The sequence below is a fragment of the Felis catus genome, chromosome E1 (genome assembly GCF_018350175.1).
Source record: "Felis catus isolate Fca126 chromosome E1, F.catus_Fca126_mat1.0, whole genome shotgun sequence".
Lineage (NCBI taxonomy): Eukaryota > Metazoa > Chordata > Mammalia > Carnivora > Felidae > Felis > Felis catus.
In genome coordinates this window covers 2804021-2827040 of record NC_058381.1, presented here as the reverse complement: position 1 = coordinate 2827040, position 23020 = coordinate 2804021, and the positions used below count along the sequence as shown (strand labels likewise).

General features: G+C 57.2%; 1 protein-coding gene and 1 long non-coding RNA gene across 3 annotated transcripts; both read right to left on the bottom strand.

The window, feature by feature from the left end:
• Positions 1-714: 714 nt before the first annotated feature.
• GUCY2D (guanylate cyclase 2D, retinal) lies at positions 715-17899 on the bottom strand. 2 transcript variants are annotated; one of them, XM_023243814.2, is made up of 20 exons: positions 17643-17898; positions 16579-17293; positions 16179-16483; positions 12555-12906; positions 12123-12207; positions 11736-11838; positions 11219-11320; positions 9367-9447; positions 8073-8279; positions 7828-7984; positions 7201-7350; positions 6451-6599; positions 5743-5906; positions 5447-5639; positions 5051-5225; positions 4702-4800; positions 4480-4574; positions 4265-4350; positions 4060-4176; positions 715-3543 (listed from the first exon to the last, which is right to left on the bottom strand). In XM_023243814.2, exons 2-19 carry the CDS (start codon positions 17282-17284, stop codon positions 4083-4085), a joined length of 3303 nt encoding a protein of 1100 aa, XP_023099582.2. In that variant the 5' UTR covers positions 17285-17293; positions 17643-17898; the 3' UTR covers positions 715-3543; positions 4060-4082. The 2 variants fall into 2 exon arrangements, 1 of the variants encoding a protein (XP_023099582.2); XR_002738042.2 differs by lacking the exons at positions 715-3543; positions 4060-4176 and having other exon boundaries at positions 5085-5225; positions 17643-17899.
• A 48-nt stretch (positions 17900-17947) lies between these two features.
• On the bottom strand, positions 17948-22054 carry LOC109494100. Its single transcript, XR_002148678.2, has 3 exons — positions 20911-22054; positions 18302-18381; positions 17948-18028 (listed from the first exon to the last, which is right to left on the bottom strand). It is a non-coding gene; the product is annotated as an uncharacterized LOC109494100 (long non-coding RNA).
• Positions 22055-23020: the final 966 nt, after the last annotated feature.

Below are 23020 nucleotides of genomic sequence, written 5' to 3'. Positions count from 1 at the left end.
GGTCATCTGCCTGCCCTTGGGGCAATTGCAGCAGCAGAGGAATGGAAAGATTGGAGGTGGGGGGTGGGATAGGGCCTGGGGTCAGTTCCATGGGGACTGAGGCTGGGGCTAGGGGAGGACAGGAAGGCACCACAACCAATGCCCCTCATGAGCCATCATATTGGAAATAGCAAGCTTGGGGCAGAGACAGTGGGGCTCAGACAAAATGGATGACCAACGGGCTGGCGGTCACCCACTGGTGACTTTGGGATGGTCTGTGCTGCTTGAATGCCCCACGGCAGGCTCTTGAGGGATGAGAAGTGGAATGTGGGTTGTGAAGTCCTGCCCGGTCTGCTGTTACAGACCTTAGCTTCTACATTCACAGGCCCTGCTCCTTCAGTCTTGGACTCTGGCTTCCATGGGTCATGGTCATAGAATAACTGCTCTTACCTCCCTTCCCCTCTCCTGCCGGCGATCACACGATGAGACCACACCACCCTCTTCCAGAGCCTCAGAGACCCTGGTCTTTTCTCGAAGCCTGAAAAGCCTGGGGCTTCCCTGCCCGGTCCCCTCAGAGCAGACCCCCTGAGCGGAAGGGCAGCTCACTGCCCCCTGCCTCGGGCATCTCTAGGGCTCTTCCCCTCTCTGAAGCCCTCCCTAGCAGTGCCAGGTGCGGGTCCTGCAGGGAAGAGGGTGTAGAGACCATCCAGGCCAAAAGCATCACACACCACGAGATGGAAGAAAGCACACCTTTATTTCAGCCGCCACTCTCCCAACACCGTGGCACGTGGCCCGGCATCCACGGCGCACAGCCCAGAAGATCCCAGTGCACACAGTCCCACAATGCGGCGCCACAGATCTCCCAAAAGGGGTGCCTGGGGTCCACTGCAGGTGGGGAGGGGGAGCACGGCCCAGACCCTGAGGAGCAGCAGAGAAAAAGTGCCAAGTGAGCCCCGGGACGTGATGCGGAGTCCCAGCACGGGGTGGAAGCAGCCGCCGGAGGGCCCTGCCGTGGCAGTCACTGGTCCCAGCTACGGAGCCATCCCAAAGGCGAGGACAGCCCCAGGCGCGGGCTCCTGGCTCAGGCCACCTGGCAGAGGTAGTGTAAACACGTCTGAAGGTGGGGAGCGCCCGATGGCCAAGCCAGGTGCTCTCTGGGGCTGGGAGGTGCCCGGGACCCTGGAGCAACAGGAGCGAGCAGGTGAAGAGGGCTTGAGTCAGAGGGTACCGGGGCTCTAGGAGACTGACCGGACCCAGGAAGGAAGGTTGCGCAGAAATGGGGGAGCTGCGGGGACAGGTAGGGAAAAACTGTGGGCAGAGCGGGGGAGACTGAGGGAGAGGGAGAGACAGGGGCAGAGGAGCAGAGAGGAGACTGCGGCTAGACCTTCCCCGCCCTTCTCCCACCAGCTCTGCGAGCCCTGGGGTGGGCCTCAGCTCTCCAACCTCCACCAGGCCCCTCCCGGCTCACATCTGCCCAGCTGCGACCGGGGTCTTGGGACCAGGCAGAATGGAGGGTGGGAAGGGACGCGCTCAGCCCGGCGGCCTCCACCTCTACCCCAAACTGGATTCGGGGCCCAGCTCCTCCTCCCCTGGGAAGTGTCCTGCCCCAGCCTGTCCGCGCTAGTCTCCTCCCAGGTCAATGCTGCCCTGAGGCTCCCCTGAATCACAGGCCGTTAACTACCACAGGCGTCCCCCAGGTGGGACGGAAGGCGAGAGAAAGAGTCAGGGTGGGGGATGGGGAGGGGCTTAGCAGGGGGGGTGGGGGCGCTGCCTGGGAAGAGGCTGTCTGCCCTCCATCCCGGGGACGAAGTCCAGAGAAAATCTGAAGGGAGATGCTTAAGAATGTGCAGAATTTAGAAAATTGTGTGGGTTTTTAAAAATCTTTAACTCATCGTCTCCCAACTCGGCGAAAAATGTTTTGTAAGTTGTACTGACTGACTCACCCTACAGCACCACCTCAAGTGACCAGAACCGACAAGTGGGGCAGTTGAGGTCTGTTATATGTCCTCTCTCTACCTCTAGGAAGGACGGGGAGGCTGCTAAGCCGTGGGTTTCACAGGTCGGGCAGAAACCACCTCCAGAAGCACCTGCAGTCCCAGCGGCAGTTCCCAAGGGCCCTGAGCTAAATGCCTAAGGGCGCCAGGCAGGTACGTAAGGGACATCCGGAAACTCTCGGGTCTTGGCGGGTGGGGACCATTAGAACTAAAGAATAAAGCCCCAGAGAAGATGACCAGTGGCTCTCCAGCTCCAGCAGAAAAGCCAGCAGTGGAACTTTTTGATTTCAGAGAAGAGGGAAGTTTGGTATACGTTTTTTAGAAAATGTGAATCTCTTGATTGCTACACGTTAGCTCAAAATTAGAACAAAACTTCCCCCGCAGGCCAACAAAACCAGTCTCGGCGAGTTTCTAGCCTGGTTTTTATGAAATCTTAGAGATTTTTAGGCTCACTTAGTGACATGATTCGTGAACGTGCATTCAGGTGCACAGAAACACCCTGAGGGAACTTGTTAAAAATGCGGATTCTGAATCGATAGGTCTGGGCCCGCAAGTCTGCATTTCTAACAGGCTCTCAGGTCATGTCCCTGCCCCTGGCCCGGGAACCGCACTGTGCGTGGTGAGCATTCACCCTTCCACCTGGAAATTCTCTCGGAGGCTATATCCCTGGCCACGCCTGCTTGCTGACCTGGGAGGGACTGAACACTCACTACACCTGTAGGGACGCTCTGGGCGGCTGCCGCTGCCACTAACTCCTGCCACGGCCTCCAGTGGCGCTGAAGGACACCCCAACTCGACAGTGCCAAGGCCCGGACTCTGGAACGTCGCTGTTCCACAAAAGAAAGTTCAGTTGGACCGGTGGGGCGGGGGGAGGGGGGACGGGCAGTGGTTGCAGACGCCTGTTGGAGAGATCTAAGCAGAGAGGATTCTCTGTGCGCTCGGCAAGTGTCCAGTTCAACAGAAAATCCTACCATTCCTCGGGCATTCTGGTGAGTAAAGGTGTGCTGAGGCCTGTTTGCCTTCTTCTCTCCCCAGAGCCTTGCAGCCAGCTTTTCTCTGCACTTGGGCAAGACACGGCGATGCCCACAGAAGGGGCAGGTTTCTGACTGGCGGTGGGGGGGGGGGTGGCGGGAGAAGGGAAGGACTATCGAGGCTAAGCAGAGGCTAATCCTCAGGCCACAAACCCCTGCTCCCGGGGAACCGCAGGTCTCTGCCTCCTCTGGGGTTGGGGATTCCAACCCCAGACCTTCCTTCCTGGGGCCCTGGGAGGCCCTGGAAAGCGGAGAATCCCCAGCCCCACCTCTCCTGATGGGCTCAGAGTTACTGGGGCCGGCGCCCATACACCCAGGCCATCCAGAAGCTTAGGAGTGCAGAAACCACCTAGGCCACTCCTTATTTCATCATGAGGGAAATCGAGCCCAGAGAGTGCACGAGACTTTCCCGAGGTCACACAGCCGGTGTAAAGGCCCAGAATCCTTCGAGGCAGAGCCGGACAGAAGCCACTGGTATCAGCCAGACTGTTGGTCACCCATAGCAGCAACTTTCAGGAAAAGGACCCTCCGGAATACTCCTGAGAGAAAGAGGGGTGTCTGAGGGAAATCGTAGAAAGGGGTCACGGGGGTTCACCTAAGAAGGGGAGGGTCATGGATCACAGTTTCTTCAAGGAAGGTAGAGGGCAGGGCTTCTGCCCTGACAGAATGCTAGAGACAACATTCATCTTGTCCTCTGGCGAACGGTGCCCCCGAAAGTTCTGTCTTTTGTGCAGTGCACAGCCTGTGGGGCCTGGCAGGGAGGCCCCGTTAATGCAGCGCAGTGGGGGCGAGGGGTTGTCAGAGGAGAGGTCTCAGAAGGTCATGAGTACAAGGGTTCTCAAGTCTGGATTCCTGGGCCATTCCAGACCGACAGAACCAGAACTCCCCCCTCCCAGGGGGAAATTCCTGGGTTTAGGAAGGAGCCTGGGCTCACTCAGACAGGAATTGGGACACTTGGCTTGGGTGGGAAGTTCAGCGGGCAGGGCCAGGCCCTAAGGCTGGAGAGGAGGCCCCTGGGAGATCGGCAGCTGGGCTTGGGAGCAAGGGGGCAGCACCTGTTCCCGCTGCGCTGCGCGCCTCACTTCCCGGAGAACTGGCCCGGCCTCGCCTTCTCCAGCTTCAGGCGCCGCTCCAGGGGGATCTCCTGCAGGCTGATGCCGTGGTTGCTGGCCCTGCGGGGAGGGGGGCGGCGGCCTCAGGGAGGGGCAGGCGGAGGGCGGGGTCAGGCCGGGAGAAGGGGCCCGGAGGCTGGTTCCTCACCCCGGCTGCAGATCCGGCGGTTTGGGGATGGGCTTGTTGAAGCCGCGTCTGCCCACCAGCCAGTACGTGTCTTCCGCGCCCTTGCCCTGGAGAGACACGGGGCGGGGGGGAGGGGGGGTTAGGCGGCTGGGGCCAGGGCCGGTGGATCTCGAGGTCTAAGTGGCACCCAAGACCCCCGAGTTTGCGGCCCAGGAGGGGGCGGGGCCCGGTCTCACCTTCAGCTCGGTGCGGCCGCGCACCTCCGTCTGGAAGCCCTCGTCCAGGGCGCGGAGAATCTGGACGGTGCTGATGTTCACGTGGATGCGGTAAGCTGGGGCGACAGGGGACGGGGGACGTGGTGATTTCGGGACTCCCCTCCCGCGTCCCCCTCCCCGAGCCACTTCCCCCTCGCTCCGTGAATCGCCCCCCACCCCCGGACCCCGCCCTGCCCCACTCACGCAGCCCCGTGGACTCCATGCGCGAGGCGGTGTTGACCGTGTCCCCAAACAGGCAGTACCGCGGCATGGTGAGGCCCACCACGCCCGCCACGCACGGGCCTGCGGAGACGCGCAGGGTGGGTGGCCGTGCTGGCGGCTGGGTGGCACCCGGCACCTCGGGGGACTCTCTAGCGCCCCATCGTCTCCACCAGCTCCCCAAGGGTACCTCTCAATCACGACGGGGTGCCTGCCGAGGCGGCTTCACAGCAAGTCCCACTGCCCCCCCCCCCCCCCCGCCCCACGAATGTCCAGGGAATGCGGAACCGGCCCTAGACGGGGAGGGAGGGGGCCACCGGAGCCCGGGAGGTACCCGAGTGCAGGCCGATGCGGATGCGCACGGGCACCTCGGGCATGTGGCGCATTCGGAAGGAGCCCACGGCACTGAGGATGTCCAGAGCCATGTTGGCGATCTCCGCCGCGTGCCGCTGCCCGTTCCGCTGGGGCAGCCCCGAGGCCACCATGTAGGCGTCCCCAATTGTCTCCACCTGACGGAAAGGGTGGTGCAAGTCCGGTACTGAGCACCTCTCTCCCGCCAAGCGACTGTCCTTTGTCAGGCGGCCTAAGCTGGGGGGGGGGGGGTGTTGTGCAGCGCGGGGATCCTGGGGAGGCTTCCAAATGGGGGCGGGGGCAGTGGGGCTGAACTGGGAGCGGGCGGAGCTGAAGGAGGGTTGCTCCCCCCCCCCCCCCCCGCTCCGGCACACCCCACCTTGTAGACGTCGTGGGAGCCGATGATGGCGTCAAAGAGCGTGTAGAGGTCGTTGAGCAGGTCCACCACCTCGATGGGCTCACTCATGGCCGAGATGGTGGTGAAGCCCACGATGTCGCTGAAGTACAGAGTCACCTCCTCAAAATACTCGGGCTCCACAGGTGTCCCCGTCTTCAGAGCCTCAGCCACAGAACTAGGTAGGGACGTCGGGGAGAGGGGGGCGGGCGTTAGGTGGAGGCCACGCCCCCGGCCGCCCGCGGGCCCTCCCCCTCGCCCCCCTCCCCGCGGGCACGCACGGGGGCAGCATCTGCGTCAGCAGCCGGTCTGTCTTCTGCTTCTCCAGCTCCAGCTCTTCCGTGCGCTCCCGGATCAGGTCCTCCAGGTTGCTGGAGTACTGTTCCAGCATCCTCAGCATGGAGTCAATGATGTTCGTTTTCCGGCCCTTGTTGATGCTTTTGAACTGGTAGGGGGAGGCAGCCGGGGTGGGGGTGCGGGGGCTGTTGAGGACCTGGGCTGCCATGACCCCTGCGTGGGGCCTCTTACCCTGGCCCCCCGCACCCACCCCCAGGCATCCACCCCACGCATTGTTTAGGCATCAGCCCCCCCCCCCCCCCATGCCAGGCCCTGTGCCTTCACACACCAGGAGCCATACGGGAAATGGGGGGGGGGGGGTCCCAGAGGTCAGCTGCTCTCAGCTGGTAACTGACAAGACACTGGGGTTTGGACTCCCAGGCCGAGGGTCTTGTGGCCACACCGGGCCAAGCGATTCAAATGTTATTCGAATCGAGTGAAATATTTCTCCCACCCAGAGGTCTATCTCCTGCTCCGAAGGGCCCCGCAGCCCCTGTTCTAACTCTGTCCCCACCTAAATCCCAGTCCTCAGACTGCTCCTTGGGAAACGGCCTGGAGGTCAGAGGTCCCGCGAGTCTGCCTTCCTGAAGCCTCCCCGGGTTGCTGACAAGCGGCCAGCCCAGCCCAGCCCTTGCCCAATACCAGCCGCTGACCTGCTCGAAGGTGCGGTCCATGGAGGGCCGGAGGTCCGGCTGCTCCGCCCAGCACTGTTTCATCAGCTGGATGCACTCCGTGGGCGCCTGGTCCACGGACACGGAGGGCCGGCACAGTGGAGGGGGACTTCGGACCCTCTCCACCACTTCTGGAGGCATGAGGGGACCAACAGAGGCCACCTCTGACTCTGGCCTGACTGTTGAAGCCCGCGATCAGAGCTTCCGGAAGGAGGCGGGGAAGCGCGGGGAGGGAGGGGAGGGCGTTGCTGGAAGGAACGGGAGGCTCCTGAACCCTGGGGGTGGGAGGGTGGGGGGCGCAGGGGGCAGTTAGAGGTGACAGGCAGAGCTAACATTTGTCGCAGTTGAGAGTGAGGGTTGGGGTGGCCCAGTAGCTTGCTGACTCCTGGATGGTAAGTCATACGGATTTGAACCAGATCCCACTGCCTTCGCCCCCTTCCCCCGACACTGCTGCCTCCCTGCTGTCCCTAAGAACCAGAGGGGAGCCCGCTCCCTCAGCCGGAGGAGCAGGTTGGGTCCAGGATGAGGACAGAGACAACCACTGATGTCTGGGAGCCTAAGAGCCGCCCCCTCCCATCCTGACGCTTGCTCTCCCCGGCCCTGACCCTCGAGATCCACATAAGGGAGGCCCACATAATTAAGCCTCAGCTCCGGGCTTTAGGGCAGAGAGGCTGGGTCTGGCGAGAGGCTCTGCCGGGCCGCAGGCTGGAAGCGCGACGCGAGCGAGCGTACCCTCGGCGGTCAGCTCCAGCATGGCGTAGGGGGCGCTGCGACACACGACCTCCTGCATGATGATGCCCAGGCTGAAGACGTCACCCGCCATCGTTCCCCTGCGCTCCAGGGCCGGGTCCCGAAGCAGCTCCGGGGCTGTCCACAGCTGGTCTGGGGTCGGGGAAGGGGGCGTGGGCATGCGGGAGGGCCTGGGGACGCTGGGGACAGACCCCCGCCCTAACCAAAAAGCCCAGGCTCGCACCCACTCACCAATTCCCAGCCCGAATGTGGCCCCGCTGCCCGCAGCTATCCCCCGGAGAAACTACCAGAAACCCGGGTCTCCGAGAAAGCTCGGTCCTCACAAATAGCCCCCGCCCTTTATGCAAAGCGGGGCTCAGAGGACCCCGCCCCTCGGGCACAAGCCACGCCCCCTCGAGCCCCCGCCTCCCCCAGTCCAGTCCCCTTCTCCTCTCTGAGGTCCCGAGACCTGAGACCTTTACCGAGGCCGGGGCCACGTGCAGTGGGCGTGGGATGGAGAGGACGCGAAGGCGGAGGGAGGGATGGATGGAGGGAGGGGCCCCTGAGATAACGGGGGTCCCGGGGATGCTTGTCCGCGCGGGAGGCAGCGGGGAGGGGGGGGGATCCTACCCTCTGCGCTGGGAGGCTCCGGCAACACCCTCTGCGCTTCCAGCAGTCGCCCCTGACCGTGGTCGGTGACTTTCAGCACGAACCTCCCGTCCACCACGCAGTTCCGTGACTTAAGGCGCCCGTGGGCCACGCCTCGGTGGTGCAGATACCTCATTCCCTGGAAGGGGTGGGATACGAGGCGACCTGAGCCCTGCGGCTCCCCTGCCCCCTCCTCCCTGCCACCCCCGCACCCCCCCCCCCCCCACCTTGATGAGGTCCAGGAGGAGGGAGGACTTGAACATCCAGTCCAGCTTTATGTCTCTCTGGGCCAGGAGGTCGTGGAGGGAGCCCCGGGTACAGTGCTCGGAGACCACGGCCAGCATGCGCTCCCCGGGGGCCATGGTGCCACCCGCTCCGCTGCCGAGGAAGAGCCCCAGGTAGAGGACCACGTTCTCGTGCCGCAGCTCCTGGAGCTGAGAGGGAGAGAGCCAACGGGCATTTTCTGCCCTGGAGGCACCGTGGGGGGTGCCCTGGAGGCACCGTGGATACCGAGGGGGTATCCAGGTCTGGTTGGGGGCGTCCACGCTCGGAAGGTGGGATGAGAGGAGTGACTGGAAAGGTCTATGGGGGCACGGGGTGGGGGGCGCTTTCTTCCAAGGGTAAGTTCTCTCTCCGGAACAGACACGCGGGTCAAAGGTCACCGTTGAGATGCTGAGTATGGTTTAGCTTAAAGTCATACGGGAAGAGACTACCTTGCACTGGTAACCAGGAGCCAGGCAGGTTCTCCCCGAGGCCACACACGGCCGTGCGGGCCACGGCCCAGGCCTGCTTTGCTCCTGTCTGAGACTCCCAACATCCCCGAGGCAGGGAGGAAGGGACTGAGCGGTCACACTGTGGTCCTAGCGGAGCACGTGCCACAGGACAGGCGCCCTCACAATCCGAGCATGCTGGGAAATGGGGGCCAGCGGGTGACTACTGCCCTTCCAACTTTCCTCTGGTCCAATGAGGGGCTTCCCTTCATCCTAGATGCCTGCGGTTAAGTGGCGACTTAGTCTGGGGACCCTAAGTCATTCTGCAGCTGTGACCGAGAGCTTCCGTGGAGGCGTCGGAGGAGGCCAGGCGGAGGCTGCACGATGTAAGGGGGGCCTCGAGGTGGGACGATCAGAACAAGCCAGGCCACCGCCTCCTTGCCAGCTTTCTGCTTCGCCCAGTGGGCATTATCTGACTCTCGGTTTTGGCTCAGGTCGTGATCTCATGGGTTCGTGGGATCGAGCCCCGCATGGGGCTCTACACTGATGGAGCCTGTGTGGAATTTTCTCTCTCTCTCTGCACCCCCCTCCATGCGCTCTCTCTCTCTCTCTCTCAAAAATAAATAAACATTAAGAAAAAAATGGGAGAGCATAACGGACACCTGTTTTGGGAGAGGGCACTTCCACTGAGACCTGTTGGTCTCTCCTAGATTCGGGTCTATCTCTGTCCCCAGCTGCAGAGAGAAGGCCAAGAGGGAAGGAAATGATGGCCACCCCACACCCCACACCCCACCACGGGCTCAACGCTCACCTTGGAGAAGGCTGTCCTGGTTGCTGGGCGGATAGCTATGTGCTGATCCCCTGGGAATTTCTTCAGCCAAACCCAGTCTCCCTGGAGCAGAGATGGGAGTAGTTTTTTGTTGTTGTTTTGAGAGAGAGAGAGAGAGAGAGAGAGAGAGAGAGAGCGCATGCGCACAAGCCAGGGAGAGGGCCAGAGGGAGAGAGAGAATCTTAAGCAGGTTCCACGTTCAGCAAGGAGCCAAATGTGGGGCTCGATCCCACAACCCTGGGATCATGACCTGAACTGAACTCAAGAGTTGGACGCTGACTGAGCCACCCAGGCGCCCCAGAGATGGGAGCAGTGAACTCAGTTTCTTAAAAGCCCGTGAGGTGAACAGCCGCAGAGCCCCCACGTTTCCACAGGCCTACTGCCTCAGGACACATCCTGCCTGTGATGCAGAGGTTCAGAAGCAAAGCGTTTGACATCCGTCAGTCCACTTCACAGCTGGCGGGGATGGGGGCCACCCTCGCGTGGCTGTCCTCACCAACGCAGACGCACCCACTCACAGCCTTAGTAAGCAAGCCATTAGCACCACAAATGTCATTGAGGCCACAGCCCTCCTCACCATCTGTTGCCCTGAGAGAGCACTGTGCTGGGAGTCAGGAGTCTGGGGAGATCAGGCTTTTATGATAGACTGACTGTGACGCACAGGCAGTTCCCCTGCAGGCTCGGAGCCTCACTGTCCTCAGCTGTGGGTAGGGCTGGTCCATGGGAACGCGGTCCCATCGGGCCCCATGCTCACGAGGGCCTGTGCTTGGTTCAGCCGTCTGTTCCACCGTCCTGAACCAACAGGGAGCCCTTCGGTGTCATTCTGCCTTAGACCCTGCAATCTCTGTAGCCGGCCTCGTCCGTGGGTGAGGGGTTTGGCCGCACTGGCAGGAGATTCTGGTGGTTTGGTGTCGACTCCTAACGAGCCTTTGGAAATACATAGGGGACATTCTTAATTGTCTCCAAAACTGGGAGATGTGTTTTGTGGGTGGGACAAGAGATGCTTAACGTTCTTCAAGGCACAGGGTAGGCCCATTCAAATGATTAACAACTTCCCCCAGTGACAAGTGGCCGTGGTGGCCTGTAGGTGACATATTGGGACCCTCTGCATGCTCTGTGGGACCTGACATCTGGAAGCTCCAAGCCTCCACCCCACTCTTGATTGGCTGAGCTCCCTCAGCTCTCTCTGGGTCTGTCCTGATTCCCACACATCCTACAGCATTCAGATTTGCTGACCCATAGTGAAGGTCCTAATGCCCTTCCGTGACTTTCTCTTTCCATCCCCTGTAAGCTCACGGTTCCTGAGTCAGATCTGAATGGGGTGGAAACGCTGGGTAGGACCAGGACGTGGGTCTGTCTGTCCTGAGTCAGGATAGCCCCGTCTGGGACCTCCCCATCCTGAACAACTCGTGTCCTGGAAATGTCCTTTTTGTGACCACGATGCCACATCCCAGATGCCCCAACCTTTCCAGGGAGGCCCACGCCCTTCAGTAGCCTGAAGTCTTGGATCAACGGAGGGGGCAGGGCCAGGGGCTCCCAATGGGGAGGGGGATGGCTTCGGTGGCCACACCGGGCTGCATGCTGGTGCCGGAACACTCCCCACCAGGCTGGCCTCCGGCCTCTGAGCCACCGTGATTGGCCTTTGAGGAGCCCTCATCTGGATAAAGGCTAAGGGAAAAATCCTGGGGCAGGAAGGATTCTTGGACGCTCCCCTTTGGGGAACCCGTGACCTCTTCCTAGAGCCCATTCTGGGCTCCTATCACCATTTTCTGGAGCCCACGGGATATGACGCAACTCCAGGAATAGAGCTTGGCCTGGACGGGGTAAGGCTCACCTCGTAGAGGCCAACGTTGGCGCTGTCCGCGGGCTGGCTGGGGACGCTGCGAACGTCTGACACGCTGTGTGCACCCAGACTCGATCGGCTCCCCTGGACCACCTGGAGGGTAGAGGTCAACGCAAGGGATCAGAATATACTGTGGGGTCAGAGTCCTGGGTTGAGGTCAGGCTCAGTTCCAGGGATTACAGAGGGAAGAAATCTTAATTAGGGGAAGACGATACTGACATTATACTTCCCAATTACGCTGCGGTTTACAGTTTACAAAACAAACCAGTGGGTTTGTTTGGAGCGTCTCGCTGTCCCAGGAGAGCACCCGGGACAGGGCTGGTACTCTCACTGCACATTAAGGGTGCTGATCCCCAGAGCTCACACCTGAGAGGGAGCCAGGGCAGAAACCAGGCTGTCCTCGGGGCTGGGGTGAGGGCTGGCCCAGGCAGGGGAACAGATATACAGTGGAGGACACTTGGGGAGCTGGCTCCCTGCCAGATAGCCCCTGCCTCCCTGCCTCTCCCACCTTTCGAGAGCTGCCCCCTTGCGGGTGGAGGAAAGTGATATCGTCCAGAGTCAGGATGATCTTGTTGGGGCCAGAGACCATCTGGATGTGAATTAGACGATGCCTGGTAGGGAAAGGACGTCATCTGCTTAAAAGGGACCAAGGTCCAGGACAGGAGGCCAGCAAGGGATAATGTTGGCTCAGGGGAGAGCAGTCATCCCCAAACCAGACAGCCCCTGGTCTGCCACTCCCTTGAGGGCAACCCCATGTTCCCTATCTTCCTTTTTTTTTTTTTTTTTTTTTTTCCTACTCTTGAGTGGGCCCAGCCTGCTGTCTTTGCTGCACAGACGCATTTCTGGCAGGTGGACAGGCAGGCTCATCCCTTACCTACCCCACTCCCATACTCACCTCACATAATGGGCCAGGAAGGCCCCTGTCAGCCCCATCCCAACCACCAGGAGGAAGCCGATAAAGACGAGGCCGGGCTCCAGTCCTGGAGAGGCAGTGAGAGGGGGGACTCTGAGGACCGTGGCCAGGGGGAGGCACCCTCTCTATGGGGGGATGGAGTCAGGTCAAATCCTGGAGGCCCTAGGAAAGGTGGATGGGAGCCCAGAACGAGATCTAGGGAAAGGTCATGGTCTTCTGCAAAAGGGAGCCTCTGCGAATGCTAGGAAGGTTCCAAGAGGGCTTTGGGGGCTTGGCAAGAGACAGGTTCCGCACAAGCCAGGGGTCTGAGGAAGGACCTGGAAGGAGTTCCAGGACGAGAGTTCACTCTCTTTCACCACTTAGTGGAGGCTCCACGGTGACTGTCCCGGTGGGGGCTGGGGTGCTCGCCCTCACCTCCGTTGCAGATGATGTCTGGCTCGAACCAACACGAGGGGTCAGGCCCGGGTCCTCCTCCCCCTCTAGGGAAATGCACCGGGGTCCCAGCGGAGCGGAGGGAGCCCCGGGTGGGGTCCAGCAGGTATGTGGCGAACAGCTGGTCCCCCGCCGCGTCCGTGTCCAGCAGCACAAACGGGGGCTCCTCGGCTCCTCCCAGGGCCCCGCAGAAGCCGGGGACCTGGGCGTCCTGGATGTGGCGGGCCACCGCTGCTGCGGACACCCAGCCGCCCCCTGTGGCCGCCCGCGCTCGCGCCACGCCCCCCGCCAGCAGGAAGACCGCGTCGTAGATGGTGCCGAAGAGTGGGGACACCTGGGGGAGGGCAGTAGGGGCTCAGGGTTGGGGTCACCGCTGGCCCACCTAGCCTTGCACTGCTTCTCTCCAGTGCTCAGGCCCCTCCTGCATAGACTGTTCACACCTCGTTGGTGCTTCCCCCATCCCTCAGCTCAGCGCTCTCTCCTCCTCTCTCCCCATTGGCTCTCCCTTCCTCTCTCCCCATTGGCTCTCTCCTCCCCTCTCCCAATTGGCTCTCCCTTCCTCTCTCCCCATTGGCTCTCTCCCCCTCTCCCCAATGGCTCTCCCTTCCTCTCTCCCCATTGGCTCTCTCCTCCCCTCTCCCCATTGGCTCTCCCTTCCTCTCTCCCCATTGGCTCTCTCCTCCCCTCTCCCCATTGGCTCTCCCTTCCCCTCTCCCCATTGGCTCTCTCTTCCTCTCTCCCCATTGGCTCTCTCCTCCCCTCTCCCCATTGGCTCTCCCTGCCTCTCTCCCCATTGGCTCTCTCCTCCCCTCTCCCCAATGGCTCTCCCTTCCTCTCTCCCCATTGGCTCTCTCCTCCCTTCTCCCCATTGGCTCTCCCTTCCTCTCTCCCCATTGGCTCTCTCCTCCCCTCTCCCCATTGGCTCTCTCTTCCTCTCTCCCCATTGGCTCTCTCCTCCTCTCTCTCCCTATTGGCTCTCTTCTCTCCCCTCCTCCCCATTGACCTTTTCTCTTTTCGGGGGTTCTTAGGCTCTTCTCAACCTTGGTTATTCCTATTCTCCATCACCTGCAGCTCCTCTCTTCCCCTTCCTGTTGGTTGCCTTGCTCATATTTTTAATATGATTACTTCTCATTTACCTAAAAGCCTCCTTTCCTATCTTTTGGTTGGCTTCTATATTTTCTATTTTTCCTTCTTTTCTTTCCCCAGGGCGATCAAGCTTATTTTTCCCAGTTCCCATCTCTCACAGTGCCAGGCGTGTGTAAAGCAATAGGTGACACTGAGATATTGACGAGATAGAGTCCCTGTCCCAAGGAACCTTTCTTCTAGTTGGGGAGACGGGGATGTTAGGGTAGTGCCATGGGTGACGGTAGGGGTGATTAGGGAGCTGCAGAGACAGGAAAGGAGGGTCCCAACCCAGGCTGAGGGAGGAGGAGAAGGCTTCCGGAAGAAGTGACCATCCTTGAGGGGGTGAGTCAGTTATCTGGGGGGAGGGAAGGGACAGGGGAGAGGGAAGAGCGCACCCAGCAGCACAGAGGCAAGAGAGACGGGCACATTTAGGGAGACCAGAGTAGCTCCGTCTGGCTGAAGTTCAAGGACGATGGAAGAGAGGGGAAGGCATGAGAGACGTGATAAGCCCTCTGAAGAGACCGTCATCTATCCAGGGCGAGGGAAGCCCCTGGGAGGCTCGGGACAGGGGTGTGACACAGTCAGATCTGTCAGGTGTCTGAAGCTTGAACTGATTGTTGGGTGGAGAAAGGCCGGGGCAGGTGAGCATTGAAGCAGAGACCTTTTGGGGAGATTTTGTTTCAGGCTTTGGATCGGAGGTGCTGCGGCCTGAACCGGGGCAGTGACGGTGAGAATAGAGAACGAGGATGGATTCAAGTGACTTTTAAAAAGTAAAACTGACAGGACGTGATGTCTGGATGGGTGGGGGTGGGGGGTCGGTGGGGGGGGTTAGGGTTAGCGTGGGAGGGGGGAGGTAAGAGGAATCGAAGGTAACTCCCGGGGTCTCACCTGTGCTAGTTACAGAGAACTGAAGATGGTTTTTGTCACCACTTCCTCCACCTGCCCCCCATCCAGTCTCACCGCTGTCCCAACCGCCTCGCTCTCCTCTTCTCGCTCACCATTCCCATCCTGTCTCCCACTGGCTACCCCAGGTCCTCTTGGAGGAGACTAGGGGCATTGGTGGGGAATATTCCAACCCCCACCCCCTTGATTCACGGCCCTCTCTCAAGTGCAACCCTTTGAGGAAGGTCTTTGTGGTGGTTAGTTTACTGCCCACTGCCATCTAAATTCCCACCTGTCTTAGTGGTTTCCAGCTCCCTCCCCCTTTAAAAAAATGTTGTTAATGCTTATTTATTTTTGAGAGAGAGAGAGAGGGAGACACAGAATCGGAAGCAGGCTCCCACGTGGAGCTCGAACTCATGGACCGGGAGCCCATGACCGGAGCCAAAGTCGGAAGCTTAACCGACTGAGGCACCCAGGTGCCCCTAGCCCCTCCCCTTTTTGTGACCGGCCTCGAGTTAGATGGTGTGACCCAGGATTCTGGATTCTCGGGGAATCCTGGGTATTGGGGTTGTTGGCAGTAAGCCGTGGATCTAAATAATTATGGAAGCCCCTGGCTCCGCCTAGGGTCCTTTCTGCTTCCCGCAAGACTTGTCAAGGCTGTCCAAAAGTTACGACCACCTGACGAAGCCCCAGAGGAAACACCTCTAAACTGGGCGTGGAGGTCGCATCTGCCTTTGTCCTCCTTTCCCATTCTCTTAAGAACACCAGCGGCATCAAAAGGGGCGCCTGGGTGGCGCAGTCGGTTAAGCGTCCGACTTCAGCCAGGTCACGATCTCGTAGTCCATGAGTTCGAGCCCCGCGTCAGGCTCTGGGCTGATGGCTCGGAGCCTGGAGCCTGTTTCCGATTCTGTGTCTCCCTCTCTCTCTGCCCCTCCCCCGTTCATGCTCTGTCTCTCTCTGTCCCAAAAATAAATAAACGTTGAAAAAAAAAATTAAAAAAAAAAGAACACCAGCAGCGCAGGGGCGCCTGGGGGGCTCCGACGGTTGAACACCCGACTTGGACTTCGGCTCAGGTCATGATCTCGCGGTTTGGGAGTTCGAGTCCCAAACTCTGTGCTGACAGCTGGGAGCCCGGAGCCTGCTTCAGATTCTGTGTCTCCCTCGCTCTCTGCCCCTCCCCCGCTCACACTCTGTCTCTTTCTCCAACATAAATAAACATTTAAAAATTAAAAAACACACACACACACACACACCAGCAGTGTATTATAGACTGCCTGTCCCAGTGGTGTTGGAAGCGGGTTCACTTTGAAGCTGACCGCAAGACATTACAGTGTAGCTTTCACTAGGGTTTCCTGCTTGGAGCTGGGCTTGGGGGGGGAGGGGGTCCCCTGGCCTACACTCTGGAAGCAATCCCAATACACCAAGATGCCCCAAGCAAGCCCAGCGCCTCTGTTTACCCAGGAAACGTCAGAACAGGTAGAGCTTGCTCTCTCAGTCTCTCCCCACTGCCTCCGTCTTCCCGTCTCCCGTTGACTCCATGCCCTTCTCCCCTCTCCCCTCTCCCCCCCTCCCCTCTTCCCTCCTCCCAGGTGCCTCTACCTGCAGCAGATCCAGGTCAGAGGGCAGCTCCTGGCGCTCCTGGGCCCTGCGCAGGCTGTCCATCACGCTGCCCCCGGGGGGACAGTGCCGCGTGAGGGTGAGCACCGCATCGTGGGCCCTGCGAAGCCGGGAGCTGTTGGCCAGGGCGGCCAAGGCCTCGGGGCCCGGTGACAGGGCGTAGTGGAGCGTGTCAAAGGGCAGGAAGACCAGGGAGCCGTCGGCCAGGCCCAGCTCTTCGGCGGCCTCCAGCAGGCAGCGCTGCTCCTGGCCGCCCAGCAGCACCGAGTGCATCACCATGATCACGGCTGGGGACCAAGACCCCGGGCTCACTGCTGCGCCCCGCTGCCCGCGCCGCCGCGCCCCTCCCTCCCCGCACCCCGCACCCCGCGGCGGAGCCTACCTCTGACTCTGGGCCCGTCCTGGACCCTCCTCAGGGCCTCCCGGGCCCCGGACACGTCCGACGGCTCCATGGTGGTCACCAGGGCAACGGGCAGACCCCGCGCCCTGAGCGCGGCGGACAGGGCGCGTCCCGCCTCCACCCACAGGTCCTGGGGCGCGGTGACCAGGGCCACGCGCGCCCAGCGGAAGGCGCGGAGGAGAGCGTAGAGGGCGTCCGCCGCGGGCGTCACCGCGGGGGCCGTCGTGCCCGCCGCCCGCGTCCCGGGGCAGCCCCAGGGCACCAGCGTGACCCCCGCCTCCTGGGCCAGGAGCTCGGCCGGCCGGCAGGCCGCGGGGTTCACCGGGCCCACGAGGCCCGAGACGCGGCCCAGCGCGGACGACACCGCCCCCAGGGAGCCCGGCGTCCGGCACGGCTCGGGCAGCAGCGCGACCTCGAAGCGGGGGGACCCTGCCATGGCAGGGTCGTGGTTCAGGCGGGCGGCGGCCAGGCGGGCGGCCAGGTCCGGGCGGGCGCGCGCGAAGATGGGGTCGCAGGCCCAGGGGCCCAGCACCCCCACTGTGAAGACGGCGGGCCGGGCGGAGGGCGGCAGGAGCAGCAGAAGCAGCGGCAGGGCCCGGGGGACGCCGGGCGGGGATGGAACCCGCCGCGCGGGGGCGCGGCGCCGGGGGTCCGGACACCCACCCGCGGGGAGGGCGCACGCCGTCATTGCCGGCTTCTGGGAGCATAAGCAGGGCCGGATGAGCGGCCGGGGGGGCGGTGGGGAGGGGGGCACAACTCTCTTAGGGTTCTGTCCGCAACCTCCAGCTTCTCAAAGCCCAACTAACCCCGGGGCATGTCCCCACTTCCACAGCCCCCTCCTCTGGCTTGGACGACTCTACGGGAGTCAAGGGCATGGCCGCACCCCCCACACCCCGTTTCTCCTGCTTCCTGTTCCCCTCTTGCCCGCCCCTCCTCCCTCATCAGGGCCGTCTGGGGTCAGCGGAGACATGCCCACGCCCTCCTTGGATCCATCTGGGGCAGAAGGGACCCGAATCCGTGCCTGCGGAGGGGCCTTAGCCACTCACCGGAAAGTCCGGGGCTCGGGCCCAGGCCCGGGGTGAGGGGTCACGGGGCAGATCCCCCTTCTGGCGCCCTCCCACAGGTCTCCTTTGCCAGCCCGGCCGGGGCGGGGGTGTGGGAACAGCTGTCCAGAGTCCTTAATCTCCTCAAGCTGATTAAGGTCCCTTAATCAGGCAGGGAGGAGTTGGTGGAGGATGGGGCTCCCTACAGAGGAGGCTGTCCTGGCTTCCAGGCCGCCAGCAGATTCTCCTCCATGCCTCTCAACAGCCCCCCTCCCCTCCCCTCTACCCCACCCCCACCCCCAACAAAAGCACCTGCAGGTTCGCCTTTTCAAGCTGCTGTCACATGACTCTTCTCAGCCTGGGAAGCGATGAGTTGTGCCCCTGGACACCTATGGGTGACCAGTTTCAGGGTGGGAGTTCTCTGTCTCATTCCCTCCAATCACCTGTTTCCACTTTCCGCAGCCAAGGCCAAGCCCCATCCCTTGGCTGGCAAAGTCTGAACCCCGGAGCCCAAACCCGAACCAGTCTGATACCCTTTTCTCTCATCTGCCCACCCTCGATTCTCCGATTTCCACTTCTCTGTGCCTAGAAACCCGTCCCTTTGGCCTATGGGAAGGCAGAACCCCAGGAAATAATGCAAAGACCTCTGGGCTTGGGCAGACCTGGGTTCAAATTCCTCCTTCCTGGCTTGGTGAACTTGGGAAAGTTGCTTAATCTCGCTGAAGTTTGTTGTGAAAATTACCTGTGATAAAGAATATAACGTCTGGATGACAAAGGTAATTAAGACAGATTCAGCCTCCAGACGTGATATGCTGAGAAAGACATAATCTTCGTAATATTGCGGATGCAAAATCGCACATCACTGCAGCTGTGCAGAGGTCCAGCTGAAAGTGCTCTCATCAAACCTAATCTAATCACGAGCTAACATCAGATAGACACAAAATGAGGAACATTTTACTAAAAAGGGGGTGGGGGGGGCAGGGATGGGACTGTATTCTTCAAAAACATCAGTATTCTAAAATAAAGAAAAGTTGAGGAACTGTTCCAGATTAAAGGAAGCAAAAAAGACATGACGATTAAATGCAACACCTTCTCCTGGCTTGGACCCTACACTATAGGGTTTTTAAAACTGCTATAAGGTTATAGGGTTTATAGGGTTAAGTGGCTTATGGGGTTATAAAAATGCCATAGGGAACATCAGCATCAAATATGTCCGCTGACAAAATTGGGATATGAATGGGAGATTTGATAAAGTTATTTTATCAATGTAAATTTATAAAGTTGATAACCGTGCTATAGTTATGTAGGAGACTCCCTACTCATAGGAAATACACACTAAAGCATTTAGCTGTAAAGCACCATAATGTACGTAACTTACCTTCAAATAGTTAAGAAATACTATGTATATACTATACATCACATGTATTACATTTGCTATGTTGTTTATATTATATATATCAAATAATAAACGAATGGGTAAAATGTTAAAATGAGGTGAACTAGATAAGGGGTATAGGAGTGTTCTTCGTACCTTTTTTATCTTTGCAGCGTTTTGTAAGTTTAAAATTATTTCCAAACACACAGTTAATAAAAAACGTGTGGATGAAAAGAGAATATCTATATCAATTCAAAGTAGGAAAAGATTTCTCAAACAAGATGCATAAAGTACAAACCATAAAGGGAAAGACTGACACATTTGAAAACATCAAATTTAAACTTTCTGGGGGCGCCCAGCTGGCTCAGTCAGAGGAGCATGCAACTCTCAATCTCATGATCATGAGTTCAAGCCCCATGTTGGGTGTAATGATTACTAAAAAACAAAAGAGAACAACAACAACAAAAAAACCAAACAAAAACCACACACTTGATTAAAAATATTTTAAAATTTAAAAATATCTGGTCAGAAAAGCATATAACAAAGAGAAAACATAGGCCAAAGACAGGAAGATAGTTGCAAAACATTAACAAAGGATGAGTACCCAAACATACATGATATGAAAGAGATAAACAACCCACTACAAAAATGGGCAAATGATATGAACAGGCAAGTCACGAGAAAAGCCTAAGGAAAAATGTTTAACCTCACTAATATTCAAGGAAGTACACAATAAAACAGTGAAATACCCTTAATATCTATCAGATGGCAAAAAATAAGGTGTGAGAATAGCAAATGTTGGTATAAATAGAAGACGCAATCCCTTCATATTGGTGACGAAGATGTAAATTGGTGGACTGTTTTTGCAACACTTAGCAGAGTCAAAGCAACCCCACTTGCAGGAACGACCTTGGAAAAACATTTATTTGTGCATGAGCAACTTGAATAAGGAATCATTCATTCATTCAAAAAACGCTCATGAATTTCCACTGTGACAGGCACTGTTTTAGGCTCTAGGGATACAATGCGAATGAAGAGTTTTAAGACCTCACGGAGGTGAACACTTGATCACTATATTCAGGGATTTTAAATAAGTGTTACTTATTTTTTTAAGTTTATTTATTTATTTTGAGAGAGAGAGAGAGAGAACAAGAGAGAGCAGTGGAGGGGCAGAGAGAGAGAAAGAGAGAGAGAGAGAGAGAGAGAGAGAGAGGGAGAGAATCCCAAGCAGGCTCCATGCTATCTGAGCAGAGCTTGACTCTGGCGGGGCTCAAGCTCACAAACTGTGAAATCACGACCTGAGACGAAATCAGGAGTCTGATGCTTACCCGACTGAGCCACCCAGGAGCCCCTTAAATAAGTTTTAAATAAGACATTTTGAGGGGCGCCTGGGTGGCTCAGTCGGTTAAGCATCTGACTTCGGCTCAGGTCATGATCTCATGGTTTGTGGGTTCAAGCCCTGCGTCGGGCTCTGTGCTAACAGCTCAGAGCCTGGAGCCTGCTTCGGATTCTGTGTCTCCCTGTCTCTCTGCCCCTCCCCACTCACACTCTGTCTCTCTGTCTCTCTCTCTCAAAAATAAATAAACATTAAAAAATTAAAAAAAAACATTTTGAGGGGTGCCTGGGTGGCTCAGTCGGTTAACTGTCCAACTTTTTTTAAACTTTTTTTTTATTGTGGCAAAAGGTGCATAATATAAAATTTACTATTTTAGCTATTTTTACGTGTGCAATCCAACAGCATGAAATATATTCACTGTCAGCACTATCCATCCCTAAAACTTTCCATCATCCCAAACTGAACCACCATACCCAGTAAACAATAACTCCCCATCTCCCCTCCTCCCAGCCCCGGCAACCACCGTTCAAAGTCTCTATGACTTTGACCACTCTACGTACCTCGTAGAAGTGGGATCGTATCGTATCTGTCCTTTTATGTCTTGCTTATTTCACGCAGAGTAATGTGCTCAAGGTACATCCGTATTGGAGCAGGTGTCACAATTGCCTACTTTTTAAAGGCTGAATGACATCCCACTGTGTGCATATTCCACATTGTGCTTAGTCATTCATCTGTCCAGGGACTCTTGTCTTGCTTCTACCTTTAGGCTATTGTGAACGTGACTGTTCAAATACCCATTTAAGTCCCTGCATTCAATTCTTTTGAGTCTGTACCTAGAAGAGGAATGGCTGGACCACATGTGCAATGTTTTTCGGAGCGGCCGCCCCATTTTATATTCTAGGGGCAGCATAGTTTAAATCCATGCCCAGTCCTCATGCCCAGGTGACACAGCCTGACTCCAGCCACCACACTGGCCCCCCTCTTCCAGGGACCCATTGCAGAACTTGTTTATGTTTCTCGTCTCTTGCCTGCTAAACTTGCATTTGATCTGTACGCACTGGAGCTAAACAGCTCTCTTACGTAGAGGGTGGGGCCAGCTCTTAAAGTAGCAGGTGCCACTGGAGTTACCAGAGGGCAGAATTAAATTTAAATCCAAGTCCTATAAATAACCTCAGCCACAGGTGATGCTCCCCCTCTGGAAGGTCTTGGTTTCTCTCCTTGTTCTCCTTCTCTCCTTGTAGAGAAGGGAAAAGGTCCCTCTTCTGGGATTTTTAGTCCCTCACCCACCCCCCATGAAGTCATGAAATTTGGACTTGACAGAAGGAATGAGAAGTTTCTGTTTGTGGAATTGCTACAGCAGTAGACGAGGAAAACCATGTTTCCTTAAAGTTTAAATGAGGCAAAAGGACTTTTTATCCAATTTGGCTTGAATCTGAGAGTAGCAGGCAAGTCCTGGGGGAGTCTGATTCTTAAAAAACAATTCAAGTTGAGTTAGAAAAGGACGTTGAATCTAAAATAGAAGGCAAAAGCCAGGCTTACACTGCAGTTTGTCATAAAGAATAGTGATGAGGGAACATGGAAATAGATCATGTTTCCCTATGCAATTAGAAAATGAACTTTAAATCACCATTTTTGGGGACTCCTGGGTGGCCCAATCAGAAGAGCGTGTGACTCTTGATCTTGAGGTTGTGGGTTCAAATCCTACTTTGGGCATATAGATTACTTAAATAAATAAAACTTAAAAAAAAATCTTTGAGAGGGGCACCCAGGTGGCTAAGTCAGTTAAGCATCTGACATCAGCTCAGGTCATGATCTCACCATTCATGGGGTTGAGCCCTGGGTCAGGCTCTGTGCTGCCACCTCAGAGCCTGGAGCCTGCCTCGGATTCTGTGTCTCCCTCTCTCTCTCTGCCCCTCTGCTGCTCACACACACACTCTCTCTCTCTCTCTCTCTCAAAAATAAATAAACGTTAGAAAAAAGAAAGAAAATATATCATTTTATGTAATTCTCAATTCTCTCCTCAAAAATATTTTATTTTGTATTTGTTGCGTAAGAAGGTAACACATTTAACGTTTTATAGGATTAAAAATAAAATAAATTAAAAAAAGAGTACTGTGAAAAGTCCCCCTCCCTGTGCCCTCTTAGTTTGCCCCTTTGAGTAGGCAGTCACCGTTAGATTGTTATTTATCCTCTGGGGATCCTTCGAGGTACACAAGCCAATAAGACATATTTTCTTACAGTTCCCTTTGACATAAAAGGTAACACGGGTCTGTACTTTGCTCTTTGATTTTGATGACAGATCTTGGAGGTCTTTTCCTGTCTTGTTTCATAAGAGATGGTTACAGCTACATGGTATTCCACTGAACGGAGGCCACATCATCTGGTTGACCAGTTACCTGTTTGCCTATGACTAGCTCTGCTCCAATAAATTGCCCCGCCTGCATGTTTATAAGCCATTTGTATATCATATTCTGAGAATTGTCGGTGTATTTACCACTTTTCTATTGGGTTATTGGTATTTTTCTTACAGTTTTTTCTAAAGCTTTTTATTTTTTTTTTAATTTTTTTTTTCAACGTTTATTTATTTTTGGGACAGAGAGAGACAGAGCATGAACGGGGGAGGGGCAGAGAGAGAGGGAGACACAGAATCGGAAACAGGCTCCAGGCTCC